At 47.7% G+C, this 16366-nt stretch overlaps 1 protein-coding gene and 1 long non-coding RNA gene across 2 annotated transcripts; one reads left to right on the top strand and one right to left on the bottom strand.

Moving 5' to 3' along the window:
• The first annotated feature begins 502 nt into the window (after positions 1–502).
• Positions 503–14987, top strand: Rnf122 (ring finger protein 122). Its single transcript, XM_005340062.5, has 6 exons — positions 503–956; positions 5912–6068; positions 11499–11544; positions 11817–11858; positions 13534–13616; positions 13875–14987. Exons 1-6 carry the CDS (start codon positions 932–934, stop codon positions 13987–13989), a joined length of 468 nt encoding a protein of 155 aa, XP_005340119.1. The 5' UTR covers positions 503–931; the 3' UTR covers positions 13990–14987.
• On the bottom strand, positions 10807–13882 carry LOC144370443 (uncharacterized). Its single transcript, XR_013430411.1, has 2 exons — positions 13717–13882; positions 10807–13643 (listed from the first exon to the last, which is right to left on the bottom strand). It is a non-coding gene; the product is annotated as an uncharacterized LOC144370443 (long non-coding RNA).
• Positions 14988–16366: the final 1379 nt, after the last annotated feature.

Here is a 16366-nt window from a genome sequence, read left to right as displayed (position 1 = left end):
CCAAAAAGTAGGATGACTACGAAAGCCCTTTCCAAATCTCAGTTGTATCCGTCTGCTTTACCCTCTTCCCTCATTTATCCCTTTTTGAAGTGAACCTAGGACTGTGCTTTCTGCCACCTAAGACCAGGTCCAAACCCAAGGAGCTTAAGTAGAGCTATTCCCCAGGATTAGCTTCTCAAACAGCTATAGATATGCTAAATAGCAACAGATCTGGAGGCGGAAAACAACGTGGCACTAATTGTTCCGTTTCTCCTCCAGGTCCAACTCGGAGGAAGCCGGCCCCCTCTGGCGACGCACTGAGCGGCTCACTAGTGTTAGGACCGGAGTCTCCCGGAGGTCTGGCAAGGTGGGGCCGGCAGACACCCACCTGGAAAAGATGCTGCCCTAGCTTCAGGGGAAAGGGCGGGGCCTGCAAATCATACCCGGGGGCAGGAGGAAGTCTCTCATTGGCCGGAGGGAAGGTGACGAGCAGGGGGCGGGGTTTGCCGGGGGGGAGGGGGCAGTATTAGGCAGGGGGTGTGAGTAGCCGGGTGTCAGTTTCGGAATTCCAGTTGGTTCTCCTTCGCACTGGGGGACTCGAGCCTAGCTTCCCGCTAAAGCCTTTGCTGAGAGCTGCTGCCGTCTGGGCACTCCCTCCTGGCTCTGCATCGCTCCGCATCTCCCGCAACCCGAAGCGCTGCGTGCATTTCCTCTGTGCTTCTGCTCCGGGAGAGTTTCTGTTTGTTTCCTCCTCTTTCCTCTTTGTTGCTCTGAAAACCGTCCTTAGTGCAGCCCCCCACTCCGGAGGGAGTTGGACTTTTCGAGAAAAGCGGCTGGCTGCTGCACACTGCACCGGCCACTCCTGCGGACCCGCTAGGCGCGGCGCCCTCCCCGCCTGCCCTCCCCTCCGCCTGCGTTCGTTCGCCCGAGAAGGCCCGCCCAGACTTCATTGATGCACCCCTTCCAGTGGTGTAACGGTGAGTCTCGGGGCGGGAAGGCGAGCGGGCCCTGGACTGGCCGCAGCCGCCAAGGGGGCGCCAGGTTTAACGTCCGATGGGTTCGTCTTAGCTCTCGAGTGAAGTTTTTCCTGCAGTGGGACGGCGAAGAGGACGACCCGGTGTCCAACTCTGCGGTGCAACAGTGCGGGATTTGAAACAATCCAGTTTGAACGCGAGGGCTTGGAAGGGGTCCCCGAAAGTGTGGCAGGCCAGGGGCGTGGGAGCCAAGTGGTTCCCAGCCTTTGTGTGGCGATTCGGCTTTTCTACCCCCTTCCCCTGCCTTTGTGCGCTCCAACTCTGTTCTTTGTTGTGGTGGTTGGAGAATGAAATCCACGCTCGGGCTGGGTTCTCCTAGAGGGAGCTCAAGTGCCCGGTCTGAAACTTTGCAGGCTATTTTAAATATGTATACAGTGCAGCGTGCGGGACCAGGCGCGGGGGTGACTTCCTCTCTCTTTGTTGGGTTCCCACTGGCTGCTAGTGGGACTCCGCCGGTGGAAGACGAGGGAAGAGAGTCTCGCTTTACAGAATGAATAAAGTCTTGCAGATACCTCCGCTCCCAGCTATTCCTGTGGTGGGAGGCTGGCCTAGCAGGAGCTCTGCTTTCTGGCCCCAAGGCCAGGCTGTGCGGTCTGTTCCCAAGCCTGGCTGGTGACCTCACCTCCAGATCCAGCCCCCCACCCGTCATCCCCCCCCCCCATCCAGGCCTGGTTGAGGCTGCTGAGTTAGTTCATCTCACCTGAGACTTTTTGGCGGTTCAGGTGATACAGATTAGGTTTGGGTCTGAAATTTCTCACTGAAACTGGCCGGAAGGAAGACTTCTGAGCAAATCACTTTTAAATACCAATATTCACCCACCCTTCCCCCGGTGGTCCTAGAATCTTGACCGCGTTTTTCCGACGCTGGGAGTGGGGGTAGCGGGAGTCTAGAAGGAGGTGGGAAGCAGCTGGCCTTATTTTGAGTGTGGCAGCCTGGCTAGTTAGGAAGGGGGAAAAGATCCATTCTTGGGAGTAGACTCCTGCCAGATCTTGGATTAATTATTTCAAGAGGCTTTTGTTTTAAGGCCGGGTTTGGGCAGCATGTGTATGAGTGTCCCCCATCCCCCTTCTTCCTCCTTTTGCTAGTCGGATCTAATTTCCTGAAAATGAACCAAGCCGTGTGTGATGGGCGGGTAATGTGGGAGAGGGGGCGGAGAATGGGGGTTGAGGAAGGACGGTGCATCCCAGCATCTGGGAAAGATTCCCGTTGGCTGGGAAGGAGAAGCAGTTCCCAGATCCCCTGGTCTTTCTTGGCCAGCCCTTCTCTGACGTCATTCTTGCTCTCAGCCTGCCAGCTGAGATGAGACATTCTGATGTCAAGGCTTTCATAGGTTGGCGGAAACAATGGAACAGAGACTTAGAACTCAGGGGCTGTGGTTAACGCTGGTCTTTCTTCTGGACTGCTATCTTTCAAATGCGATTTTAGACCAGGAAGGACTTGCTTAACCTTTCATACTTTCCACCCTGTCTTGCTGAGTATTAAATCTAAGACTGATGCTCATGCTAAGCACAGCTCTACCCCTGAACTGCACTCCAGCCCATATCTTTCACTTCTTAAAGTGGCTGACTAATACTGTCCTTTGACTCCAGTGAGGAAGCAACAGCCTTCCCTACCCCTGGGACTAGCAATCTCTGTTCTTTGCAAGTTTCTTGCACTAACCTAGTCCTGGAGCCCCAGGGAAAGCCTCTATGAGACAGAAAAAGATGGAAGAGATAAACTGATTATGGGACTGCTGGGGCCACAATGCCTTCAGGGTACATGTGTATACTGTCTGCCATGGTTGCTACCACAGCTTTGCAAGTCCCCAGAGCAGGAAACAAAATTAGGTTCATTGGGACCCAAAAGATACCAGGATTCAGCTCATGAAAGATAACACAGAAGAGCCAATGCAAATGGAGGGAGGGTAAGTTAAGTCAGCTTATTATGCATCAGATATGGCTGAGGCCAGAGCAAATGGTACAGGTTTGAGAATAAAGAAAGAGAAGGGTCATTGAAGTGGCACAAAGACAGCCTCTCCTACCTTAAGAAGTGAGAGACTGGGGTGGGGCAGAACACCTCATCAGCATTGAAAAGAAGATATAGTTTTTTGGAAGGGAAGTCCCGAGGCCCTTTGCCAGTATAGATTGAAGGTTGGCTTTCTCAGGCCAGTCTAGCATGATCTCCTCCTAGAAAACTGATATCCTTTAGCCCATGGAGAGCAAATATTTTAGTGGGAAAGGGTGGTGAAAGTGTCTTAGTTTCTAATCTCCCGTGCAGTCTAAAAAGCAAGGGGCTTTCTAATGAACACAGCAAAGCTTAATAGCTAATTATTTCCTTAATTTCCCCTTAATTAAAAAGTCCTTCAGAACAAGAACTTCTTTTGCTTTCTGTTTTCAAACAATGTCTAGGTCAGGGCATAAAGCAGGCCTTTAACAATACTTGTTGGTTGACTGGTGATTTATTGGCTGAGGGCACTTTCTGGGCAGTTTTCCCAAACATCAATCTTCTTACTTTCAAGTAGGAGCTTTGCCAAGGGGACCAGGTTGTTTTGAGAAAGCAGGGAGTTATTTATCTATTAACTAGTTATCAAGACAAGCCAAGCACTAGGCTAGGCACTGGAAAAATATATGAAAGTTCATGTCGATGTCCTCAGACTTGGAGTATTTGGGCTTGTTAGGACTATACTCTCGGTGACTCTTAGTCTTGGTTCTCAGTCTTAGACACACCTCTGCTGTGAAACCTAACTTTATGCCATGAAAATCTTTGTGTCTCTGCTTTTCTATAGAGTAAGATCGTCCAGTGATTCTTCCACTCTTCTTTGTCCTTACTATCTTAGTGCTTATATAATCAATGCTCAATGCATACTTAAATTAAGTTGATGCTAGAAACAAATGAGTATATAAAACACTAGAATGAGCAAGGGCAAGAATAAGCCATACAGGTTGTGAGCACTGTAGAATTCAGGACAACACAGCTCTTTGGAATATTACAAAGAACAGGTGGTGAAAGAAGGAGGGAGTTCTAGGTAGGAAAGACTGCATGAATGAAGGTATAGATGCAGATGAGGACAAGATTGGGCAAGGAAATGTTAGGAGAATGGTCATATGTAGAAGTGTTGAAAACACTGGGGAATTGCAAAGGGACAGGGGACATGTTTAAGAGGACTTGAAACCAGACATGCATTTGGAAAGTACACGATAAATGGAATGAGAGGATGTGGTAGACATGTGAGGAAAATTAGATGAGATGAAACTGGAAACAGCAATGACAGCAACTAAGAGACAACTAGTCAGTAATGAGTATTTGGAATAGAGATGTGCAGTAGGAAGCGGTACACTCGGAAAGAGATTTGGATAAAGGTGATGAAAAGGAATGAAATATACCATGTCAGAGTTGACTTCCAGTCTTTGGAGTCAACCTTCTGCTGAGTGGTGTTAGCACTAGTATTTATCTAATTCTACAGCATACTATCAATTCCTGACTCCTAACTAAAGCCTCTATGCCTAGAACCCAAGAGCATAGAGACTTTAGGAGCTAGGGCTCCTTAGCTGTTTACTTTAGGGAGATTATTTAATGATTAAGGGTTTTTTTTTTTCCACATTGGTGGGAAAAGTGACATTTTACTGTGGCATTCCAGTGATGAAACTGGAAGCCACATATAGTGGTGTACCCCTGTAGTCTCCAGAAGCATCACTTGAGTCCAGGAGTTCCAGGCCACCCTGGACAACATAGTAAGACCCCAACTGTTTAAAAAATAAATAAATTTAAATTGGTATCATGAGAATGCCGTCGGGAATTGGGACACAGCAGTCCCAAGTTTTGTTACTGAAGAATTCTCCCCTTTCCCTTCCTACTGCCGTTCTAAGTCATCAGCTTTCTATCAATTCTCTTTCCAGCTACAAGCTGGCTCCTACCCTGCTAGGTGCCCAGGGAGACATGACAGAAAGAGAAGCTTTTCTTTCCCAGCAGAACTTTGTGCCTTTGCCCAGAACCTGCTCACATACCCATGTCAACACCAAATACTAGCTAGAGGGAAATGACTGCCACAATGGGAAAGCCAATCAGGATGTATCTCTGAGCCACGTGAAAAGGGAAGCAGAGTGGCTAACTTAGTGCTTCTCAGACAAACTGTTGGGAAGAGTTACCTGAGTCTCTTGTGAAAATGTTGATTCTAGTTCTTTTAGCCTGGGCTGGGCCCAAGATTATGCACATCTAACAAGTTTCCAGGGTGTACCATCTCCATAGTGGAACTGTGCCATGAGACTGAGTATAAAGGACGGAGTAAGGGACCAGTAAGGGAAGCTGCAGCTCCCCACCCCCAACTCTCATCTCCACTTTCTGGAACACTGGCCTGGACTTGGAGTGAACAATTTCTATTCTAGTCCTGGCACAGCTTGTCTTCTGGAGCAGGTGGCTTAATAATGACAAATGACCTTTGCAATTGCACTTTGCAATTTATGAAGTCTATTTCTTATACTGTCATTTTAAGTCCTCTCTATATTTTGCTGGTTTTTAGATGACATGTGAAGCTTAGAGAGGTAGGCTTCTTAAAGGTCGTGCAGCTAGCTAGGGAGAGTTGGGTGAGAACCCAGGTAGTAATTCGTTTTCCCACCTATGGCCCTTCTTCAGTCTGTGAGCTTCTACATGATGGAACTGGGTTTTCCATTTTCTCCTTGATCTAAATCCTTGATCCCTATAGGTACCTTGAATGGAATTCCATTTCACATATTGGTTAAATAATTTACCCAAGTCATAAAAAGCTAGTAAGAGTGAGAGCTGTGATATTAGCTCCAGCCAAAGAATCAGAGGTTTAGGAGCCTTCGCCTGCCATGATTCTTTCCATTCCAGCTGACACAGTGTGCCATCACCCTCAGGGATAAATCTTCACATCTGATATTATTTTTCTTCTTCTTTTGCAGGGTGTTTTTGTGGCCTGGGACTGGTTAGCACTAACAAGTCCTGCTCCATGCCACCCATCAGTTTCCAAGACCTTCCTCTCAACATCTACATGGTCATCTTCGGCACGGGCATCTTTGTCTTCATGCTCAGCCTCGTTTTCTGCTGCTATTTTATCAGGTAGGCGGGTCACTGGCTTACTAAGGGAGGGAATTCAAGGAGGGAGGAAACCAGGTTAGAGTCACTGATCTCAGGCTGGAGCCACTGCTGGGAAGACATGGCTAAGCCTGCTCCTCTCTGGGCCCCTGAGGCCTGCTGTTTCTATTTATACCAGCCTATCAAGTTGTCCCAGAGCACAGAAGGTCACCAAGGGTTGGACTGTATCCCATCTCTGGGCCAATTGTTGGAAGGTTGCCTGGAATCACTATCCAGCTGTGTAGTATAGTTGGTGGTCCCTAAGTTTCCTTCTTTCCTCCTCACTTATGCCCTCCAGGATGCCAGGATATCCATGATACCAGAGGCATGTTTCTCTGCCCTCCTGAGAAATCTTGTTGTCAGTTCCTCATGTTGATATGAACAAGCTGACGTCTGGAGAGCTCTATGTTGATTCCGTCTTGGAAGCTTTTATTTTGGAGAAGGGGGGGAGGGGGGGAATGAAAAATGTCATTTATTCTTAATTGCTTGGGGGATCCAGGGAGGGACTTGAGGTTGGCAGGGGTAACCAAGCTCCTGGAACCGTTCTTTTTTTCCTGCTGTTGAAGGACATGGGAACTGGTAGCTATTTTCTAAAGGAAAAACTTGGGGCACTTTGACATTCAGAGTGGAAATCAGGGTAGTAATATTTTTGACTATATGGGGCTGTCCTGTACATTGGAGAGGGTTGGGCATCTCTGGCCAATAAAAAACATGTGACAACTGACCCCTCCCCTACCACACATATTACCAAATGCCTGGGTAGATGTCAGCTGGGGTCTAGGCCAGTGTCTGATTAAATTATTGAAGGAGATTAAGGACAAGGAGCCTGACTCCCCACTAAGATGCCCTGCTGGGTTCATCCTTCAACTGGAAGGCAGCTAGCAGGGAGTGGCAGACACTTGTCCCTATACCTCAAGGAAGGGGACATGGATATCCCCTCAGGCATTTCTCCAAAGTTCCAATTGGCTCCCTTGGGGCTATTCTTCAGAACTTTTCAAAACCCGTCCCCAGGGCTAGAGTTTTCCACTTAAGTCTATGCAAAGAAAATAATGGTTTACTTATTTACCTCTTGTACAGTTGAGTGTTAAATTTGCACTTCAGTATTAATTGGGGGGTAAGAATAGACTTATAGTGTCTTTTCCTCCCTCCCATTCTTCTCCATTTTCCTGAACCCTAAGTTTTCTCCCTCAAACTTGTCTATCTACCAACTTATTCCTATGAACCCCTATGTCGAGCCATTCCATTTCCTCAAAAGCTAAAGGTGAATACATATCAAGTACAAATACTTATCTAGGATGAAACTGAAAGGAGTCCATAAAACCAACTCTACTTGGACCCTTTCTACATGCACAAACACACATGCACATATGCCAAGCAGCAAAGGCAGTCAGCAGAAGAAAATCTAGAGGTGATCCCTCCGGCCATGAAGTGAGTGACAAGGAAGTGGGTTTGGGTTTATTTCCTAACTGTGCCACTAATAGATATAACCTTCGGTTTTCAGCTACTCTTTACCAAGAGCTTTCCTGTGTTCCAGGCACCGTGGTTAGCATTTTGTAAACCATTTAGCTCACCAGCTTTTCTGAACAGTCTTTTCTGAACAGGTTTAGTTATTAGCTCATGTGTAAATGAAGACATTCATGCTCAGTTAAGGACTTGCCCAAGGTCACACATCAAGGGAGATGCCACCGGTGGGCTAGCATGGTAACAATTGGTTGATCTGTTAGATTCCTTCTACAGCTGTGTTCCCCAGGAGTCTAATTCCTTTCATGGGAAGTGGAGGAACTTCTGTGCCATTATTTGTACCCACTTCCAGCTGGGCATTGGAGTCCTAGAGAAAGAAGCACAGGCGAGGGAACCATGTGTCACTGATTTGTTTCTCTCTGGCTGCGGTAAAAGAACAGAGCAGTAACCACATGATACTAAAAGCTGTCCCACTGTGGGGCAGCTCTGGGCCACCTGTCCCTTCTGCAGTAATCTGCTCCTTTATCACCCTGTCCTGCAGCCCACCCAAAGCCAGTGGCTTCAGAGGCCCACTGGTATGTGGTATGTGTACCTATATATAGAAAGACACCCAAGCATAGAAGCCACTTCCGCTCTCTGCTTCTTAGTTTCCTCCTAGGCCAAAATAGGACCATGACCACTGCTCCTGACCTGGTGAGCTCATCAGCCAAAGCCAGCCTCTGCTCCCCTGCTGCCCAGTGCTCCCTTTCCCCCTCAGTGCCGACCTCTGCCCTGCACAGGATGGAGGGGCTACTGAAGTACAAATGGGCAGGAAAGGAACAATTATTTTCAGGACCTGGCTTCATTGTTTCTTCTAAAAGGGAAGAGAGGAAAGGAGAACGTGCTGGCAGTAGCTAGGGATGGTCTTATTGAATCCCGGGTATTTTTAGTTGCTTTGCTCAGCCAACAGCTGAGAAGGCCACCTGTCCATGCCCAGCTGGGATGGCCCGAGCTCTTTTCTTTTTGCTCTGTTTTCCTTGCAACCTTTTGGAGCCCCGGTTTCATCACAATCTAATCCTTCCTGAGCTGAAATCTCTATACAAGATAAAGGTGTAACTGTGAAGCCCTTCTCCATCCTGAGAGTTCTCGAAGATCTCTGAGTATGATCATCACAGAGAACCAGCTAGATGAGACAGGTGAGGGAAAGGGAGGATACCTTAGGCACCAAGGCTCAGTCGGATGGCAGGGGAGGTATCTGAGTCTCAAAAGAGGCATGGCATCCCTCTTTCCCCCGGAAAGTTAAAAACACAGGCTGGGGGCTAGTTTTGTTGTTTATCAGGAGAGGGCTTGTCCAGCACATTGGAGGCTCCTGGTTTGATCCTTAGCACTACAAAGCAAAACAAAAACAAAACCGTCAACACAGGCTCTTCACCACTTCCTTATGTGCTCTGCACATGGCTGGTAATGGAACAGCAGTGTCCTTCTCCCTCAGACTGGCTTTGAGCTCCCTGGTGATGAGAACGCATTCACCTTTCCTCCACTTGACTCACTGTCAGATGACAGATTAGCTCACTTAAGCTTTGGATGCATCTTCTCTGCCCCTCTGATGTGGAAGTTGAGAAGAGAGACATATGCATTATGTATGAATATATTTTCTGGACCATAGTGGAAAGAAGGGGAAGGCTGCCCCAGCCCCCAGCCCTTGGCAGGAATCCACTTGGACTTGACATCTCCAGAGGCTCCCCGGACATATGACCTTGCTGGGTCATGTGATTTCCTGCCAGGAAGGATGGAAGAGGCTGGCAGCCCCTTCTTATCTGACCCACACTGTGTCTAAGCTATAGCTCCGCCTGCACCTTCTCTCCACCACCCTGACAGCAGTCTCCGGCTCTCTAAAGCCTGTGGGGCATCTTCACACCTGCTGTGACTGAACCTCTCCATGATTCATGGTTCTCTGTTTCTAACTTGGGTCAGCAATCTTTTTTTCTATACAAAATCAGATAGTAGATATTTTAGGCTTTGTGGGTCATGAGGTTTCTATCATAACCACCCAGCTCCTCTGTTTACATGCCAAAGCAGCCGATAAATGAACCGAGCACGTCGGTGGGCTGGTACCATTTAATTGGACACTGAAATTTGAATTTCATGTCTATGTTTTTCTGAGGCACTAGGGATGGAATCCAGGGCCTCACATGTGCTAGACAAGTGCTCGACCACTGAGCCACATCCCCAACCCTGGATTTCATGTATCTTTCATGTCAAGAGATAAAATTATTTTTTTGTTACTAGTTTGTTTTTAATGAGATATTCTTCTTCTATATACTTTTTTTCTGGAGCTGGCATTAATCGTAGGGTCTTGCACATGCTAGGCAAGCACTCTACCACTGAGCTATACCCTCAGCTCCCTTGACTTCTATTTTCATGCATTGAAGTATAAAACCTATTCTTAACTTCTGGGTTCTGTAAAAAAAAATGGGAGTGAGGTAAATTTGCCCCTTAGATCATCCCTACTATAATTTGGTGAGTTTCTGATGTTTGCTTCCAGTAACCCAGGCCAGGGTTAGAAATAATCAGTGAGGGCTGGGAGCATAGCCCAGTGGTCAAGCACATGTGCTTAGCATGTGGCAAGGCTCAATCTCCAGCACTAAAAAAGAAAAAAATAATAATGAGAGAGAGAGAGAGAGAGAGAGCGCGCGCACTAGCGAACACTCCATCAGGTTCTGTTATAGCCCAGGCATAGGAGGTCATCTAAAGGTACCTGCTGTCAGAGTCAGTTTTCCCCACAAAAAGTAAAGCAGCACAAATCTGTGCATAATTATGGTCCCAGCCATTTGCATAGTAAGCCATTCAGAGAGTCTTAGACTTCATGAGATGGAAAGGTGTGTCCCCAGATCATATCCCATTCTCAGGACTATGATGTATACATCCTGATTGAGGGGGACCGGTCATATTCTGTAGTAAAGCGAATGAGCTCTGTAATCACTTGGAGTTTGATTCAACTGGACACAGCTACCAAGTAGCTCTGTGAAGTTTGGGCAAATTTCTTAGCTTCTTAGAGTTTCATTTTCCTCATGTATAAAAAGCAAAGTTTCTCCCCTTTTAGAGTTACTTGAACTCGGTGAGAACAAATTTGACTAGGTCAGTGTCCCAGCAACATGTAGCACATACCCCATTAACTACTATGCCATTGCTATTAGTAACAACATGCCGTGTTTTGGCTACTTCGAGGTAGGCTGTTTGCAGGCCACCAGCTTACAATGAAGAGGCAGAAACAAAGAAGGCATCGTCTGGACTGTTTGTTTGGCACTGAAGGGAAGAGTGTGCTTTGGTTCCGGAATACTTGTGTTCTCCAAGTGGAAAATTCCCCTAGGTCAAAAGAGACTTATTATCCCGCTACCCTGGCTTGATAGAAGGATCCCTTCTAAGAATATCTAACTCTTTGTGTGTGTGTGTGTGTGTGTGTGTGTGTGTTTTATTTTTTTATTTTTTTTATTGGTTGTTCACAACTTTACAAAGCTCTTGACATATCATATTTCATACATTAGATTCAAGTGGGTTATGAACTCCCAATTTTTACCCCAAATGCAGATTGCAGAATCACATTGGTTACACATCCACATCTAACTCTTTCTCTACAGTTGGAAAGCACATTGTTGATCTGTATTGTCTGGATATCTGAGGAATTTACCTGCTGGGAAAGGGCGGGGAGAGTCATTGAGCTACATGGGGTGTTCTGCCTGAGAGTCTCCCAAGCTATGTATGGGATCAGCTGAGAATCAATAAGAGGCTTAGTCTTTGATCAATTCTGGGTGGCCTGGATGGGTCAGAACCATATTCCCTGGCATCTAGAGGACAAGCATCTCTCCTCACTCCCAGAAGAATGCCCAAGTAGCCAGCCAGCCCGGCCTGCTGTGATTGCTCTGTTTATGCCAAAACATAGTCATCATCTCTCTTACCTTTTTCTTTTTCCCCCAGCAAACTCCGGAACCAGGCACAGAGTGAACGATATGGCTATAAGGAGGTAAATGCCACCTCTCTGCCTGCCATTTCCTCCTCCAGAAGGCAGGAGCCCAAGTTCCCCTCGTCTGTACCCCCTTTGGCCTCAGCTCTGGGCCTCCCTGAGACTATCTCCTTTCACTGTCCTCAAGTCAGGCTTGCCCCAGACTGTCCAGAGCCCTCCTCCTCCATGGGAATCAGGGAGACACCCCACGAAAGACAGGGGACTCCCTTCACTGGTCCATCCTGCAGGCCCTGTGCTGGTTCCTTCAGACATCTCTCCCCATCTTCTTCCAGGTGGTGCTTAAAGGTGATGCCAAGAAGTTGCAGCTCTATGGGGTAAGTGTCCCGGGACGGTATGTAGGAGGGCCCCAGCAGGTAAGCCCCTTTCTCCAGCTCTCTGCCAGGATCTTTTTGAGAACGTTTTTAGTCTCTGTTTTTGTATTTGCTTTGGCCAAATAAAAGGGACTCATGCCAGCAGGTAATCAATATAGCGACACCATGGCCCCAGGGATCCTGCCATGCATAATCCTCAAGGGAAGGCTGATCACAGTGCTTCACACCATAGGAGAATTTCCGCTAACTTTCCCACGTTGACCAGTGCATAGACCCTGTCCTAACCTCTGATCTGTGAATCCATCCCAGGGGCTCCTCCCTGTTTCTCCTCCATTTCCCGGATCCCCGCACACATACCAATTCTTTGGGTCCCCTCAAATCTGACCCTTAATTGGCCATTTCCTGATCCTTTCCCACCTAGGCCTGTGAGGTCACTTAATCCATTGTCCAAGGCTTTCCCCGGTAACCACAGACACTCCTAACCAGAGAGTGTCTGTGGTTGTTTGCCAGCATCACCAAACACGAGACTGCCCAGACATGGCCTCACTGCATTCTTATTTTTGATGTCTGCTGTGACACCCAGGAAAGTTCAAGTGGTTTCTAAGCCTTCTTAAAAGAATAATTCAACTGAGATCATGGAGGCTGATACCTAAGGGCTTAAGTCTCAAAAGAATGTAACTGACCACATCCACCCCATCCCTTTATTTACATTTACTGTTATCCTCCTTGTTCCATGTATATGCTAGAGAGGATTTAAAACTATTCTCCCAGTACATCACTGTCCAGTGGAAACTTACATGATAACAGAAATGTTTTACATCTGTCCTGTCCAGTATGGGAATCATTAGCCACATGTAGCTACTAAGCATTTGAAATGGGGCTATTTACTGGTGGAGCACGAGGGAAGATTCGAATTCTGTTTCAAAGCAGCTTTGAGTCAGCCAAGTAGACCACATGAGCAAAGCTCACTTTCCTGAGTTGAAAAAATCTATACGTGGTGGCAGACATGTTCAAGGAATGCTGCAAGGATTTGGTCTCTATAAATCATGCGATAGATAACTGTGTAGAGAGGGCAACTAGAGGCAGTGGAACAATATTGGAATCATGCTAACATGAGGAAATAGTATCATACTTAGAAACCTTGGCATGAGTATAAATAATGTCTGGCCAGCAGAGAAATCCATGTCCCTTCTCCAAAAGACCTGTTTTAGCTTATGACCTAAAACTTGGGAAAATTGGATCTTATATATTTTTTCTTTTTTTTGTTTGTTTTGTGTTTCTGAGATCAAACTTAGGGCCTTGCACGTGCTAAACAAGTACTCTACCACTGATATATGCCTTCAACCCACATTATTCATGTTAAACTCTGGATTAAATAAATAATAATCAAAAAAGAAAAAGTGTGGCTACTCCAACTGATAAACTAAACTGTGATTTTTGTCTTATCTTGATTAGTTTCAATTGAAGCTGCCCCATGGGGTTAATGGCTACCAATTCCGTTAATAGAGTTTTATGATAGGTCTCGTTTCTCGGTGAGAACAAATTTGTTCTCTGGTTACAAAAGAGAATAAAGGGCTAGAATGGAGTTTATTTGGCTGTGGATGAGACGAGGACCTCCAGGATGGGTGAGTGAAGTGCTTCTGCAATCTCCTCTCACACGCCCCCTTTCTCCCCGCAGCAGACCTGTGCAGTCTGTCTGGAAGACTTCAGGGGGAAGGACGAGTTGGGCGTGCTCCCATGCCAACATGCCTTTCACCGCAAGTATGTGGGGTTATGGCCAGGGTTGCCCTGTGGAGAAGAAATTATCAGGGAGCATTTTCTAGAACCTTCCGCTCCTTGCCACCTCCCATCTTCCCCTTACCAATGATGCCCTAGATCGGGTCTTGTCTGAACACCAGACAAGCCAGAAGTGTGAGGCTGTGGCAGGCACGGGGACGTTCTTCAGGAAGCAGTGGGACTGAGAAGCAGCTGGAGCCGTCTGAGGGATCTTCTTAGAAACACCAGTTCTGTCGTTCACAGGTGCCTAGTGAAATGGCTGGAAGTGCGCTGTGTCTGCCCCATGTGCAACAAGCCCATCGCTGGGCCTGCAGAGGCCACTCAGAGCATCGGGATCCTACTGGATGAGCTGGTGTGAGGCTGCCTCTGCACCGAGACCTGGAGAAGACTTCTCACCATGTGGGCACCTGGTCTCTCTTGCACAGCTACAAGGAACAAGTCTTGGATGATGATGGTCACGCTTACCCAAAAGGGAGAACGGCGTGGGGCTGGTCTTCCCCCAGCTGGGCGAGACCAGTGCCAGCCTTGCTTCACCTCTCTGCCTCCTGAAGCCTCCTTCCCTCTTACTCAGTACTGATGGCCTCAACCAGCCAGACCTCTGTATCCTGGCACTGGACTATCTACTGACCTTGTCCATGCTCTGGGAAGAAACCCATCTTTATCTGGCTGTGAACCTGGAGCACCCTATTTGAAGGTTCTCCATGGAAGGCAAGCTTCCCTGACTTAGGGGCAATGAGCTGAGTCTTGTCACACCTCCAGTGTCTCATCCTGGCTCCTCATAGGAGGTTAGAAGGGAAGGAAGGAAAGATCCAAGAACCAAGTACTTCCACTGGAGGTGAGGGAGGCCTGCATGAAACAGGGGAGAGCAGGGACCTGTAAAAGGAAGAAGTCAATGTTTACATGGAACCTATTGAAATAAAGGCTGGCTGGCTGGCTGGCTGACTACAGGGGACGGGACCCTGATCCCTTCCCCTACTAGGATCTGAGGTGCTATCTCTCTGTCCTCTCCCTCTTCCTCAGTTAATCTCAGAGCTTCCTATTTCTTGTCGTGGTGTGAGAGCCTCTCTGGAGGGAGGGTTTGTCCTACACACAGCCTGATTCTCAGAGGTTTTTTTCTAAAGGAACAAAAGGGGTCTGGGGACAGGGGCATCTGGAGGTTACAGCAGCAAGATACCTGCTTCCCCTTTGTAAATAGTATTTTTATACTTCATCCTCACCTTCATCTCAGGCTTTACCTGTGGGATCCCCAGAATTCAGGGGTGGGAAAGGCTTCTGCCCCTCCCTAGAGTGGGCTCGGGTGGGAAAAAGTTATGTATTTAAAGAAAATTAAATTTAATAACAAGTTTCTCTAACCAACCTTTGCCTGTGGTTATAGCCTAAACCTGTGGGGCTCTCTCGCTGCCTCCTCCTCCTTCCTCCTACCAAAATCAGACACACACACCCACTTGCTGGAACAACCTAGCCTCTTAAATGACATCTAGAAGAATGGCATGGTAATGCTTTATGGTACTGTGTGCAATCAGTTCTTGCACCATGTCCCAAGAGGGTTCTGAATCAACAGGGTGTGTCAGGTGGATGGAGAATGTCAGGAACAATTTTCCATGCAATCTTAAGCATGAAGCATGTGGGCCCTGGCTGCCCTCTGCTCAGTGAAAAAGGGCCATGCCCATGGCCATCCAGGGAGAAAGCCCAGGGTGCTGAGCACAGGCTAAGTATTTGTTGAGCAAAATATGGTGCGCTGGTGAGTCATCTGTGCAAGAGAGGCCCCTACAGAAAGTGACAGGCCCCCAGGGCACCCCTGTGCTTGTGTGATAGAGGGTATGGGCGCACTTTGCATTTACACTGGACAGTCCAGAGGGGACTGGTAGTCCTAGTGGGGTCCTTGCCACCTCTCTTAGTGGGGTCCTCTGCCCTTGCAGAGGGTGTACTTATTCTTGTCCCCTCTTCCTCCTGGCACTCGGGTGACCCTGCTCTTCCTCAAAACCTTCACCTGCTACTTGCTGCCACCAACCCTGTGGGGACTGATCTTTCCTCACAGGGACATGGACTCCTTTGGCACTTTCAGCTTGCTTTAGTGTAGGGAGTAAAATGCATGACTGAAGCAAAACAAGAGCCTTCCCTCAGCTCCTGCCACGGCCTCATGGTGGATATGCTGCTGGGATCAGGAGGGAGAACCGGTGGTCAGAAGGTCGGCTTCAACTTTCCTACCTCCTCATCTCCCCTTCCTCTGCAAGACCATCCATCAGTGTTGAGTTAATCAGTATTAGCATAACTCAAGATGAAGACGTCAGCACTAAAATGTATGTTTCAGAGGTTTTCTAATCGATATCCTGAGGTCAACCTGACAGGGGAAAAATGCCTGGGTTGCTTCTGTTCAGTCAGAGCAGTATGTCCACACAGAAGGGAAAAGTGGATATTGTTTAGCTGATTGGCTATGAATCGGCAGCAGCTGAGCACAGGTTAAATCATAACTCCCAGATTCATAGTCATCAGTGTGGTCTTGTCACTCAGTTCAGTGTTTTCAGAACATGCCATCCCAGGCTCTGGGAGACAGAGCAGTCCTTGCCTTGGGGAAGCAGCGTGAGTACTGTGTGTGGGGTGAACATGTTTGTATGGCCCAGAACCCTTAGCTCAGCTGCTGTAGAAGAACAGCAGGGGGTTGCCTGCTGGAATATGATGCCTGGGCCTCCTAAAAGCAGTAGTATGGCCAAAGTCATGCAAGAATTAACCAGCCT

The sequence above is a fragment of the Ictidomys tridecemlineatus genome, chromosome 14 (assembly GCF_052094955.1).
Source record: "Ictidomys tridecemlineatus isolate mIctTri1 chromosome 14, mIctTri1.hap1, whole genome shotgun sequence".
Classification (NCBI taxonomy): Eukaryota; Metazoa; Chordata; class Mammalia; order Rodentia; family Sciuridae; genus Ictidomys; species Ictidomys tridecemlineatus.
This window is presented reverse-complemented; position numbering and strand designations above follow the sequence as displayed.

Bases quoted from the DNA above. Each gene is read 5' to 3' on its own strand.
- Rnf122 (XM_005340062.5), top strand. From the start codon at position 932: ATGCACCCCTTCCAGTGGTGTAACG. The intron at 6,069-11,498 runs GTAGGCGGGTCA...TTTTTCCCCCAG, and splicing joins TTCTGCTGCTATTTTATCAG to CAAACTCCGGAACCAGGCAC. The intron at 11,859-13,533 runs GTAAGTGTCCCG...TTCTCCCCGCAG, and splicing joins AGAAGTTGCAGCTCTATGGG to CAGACCTGTGCAGTCTGTCT.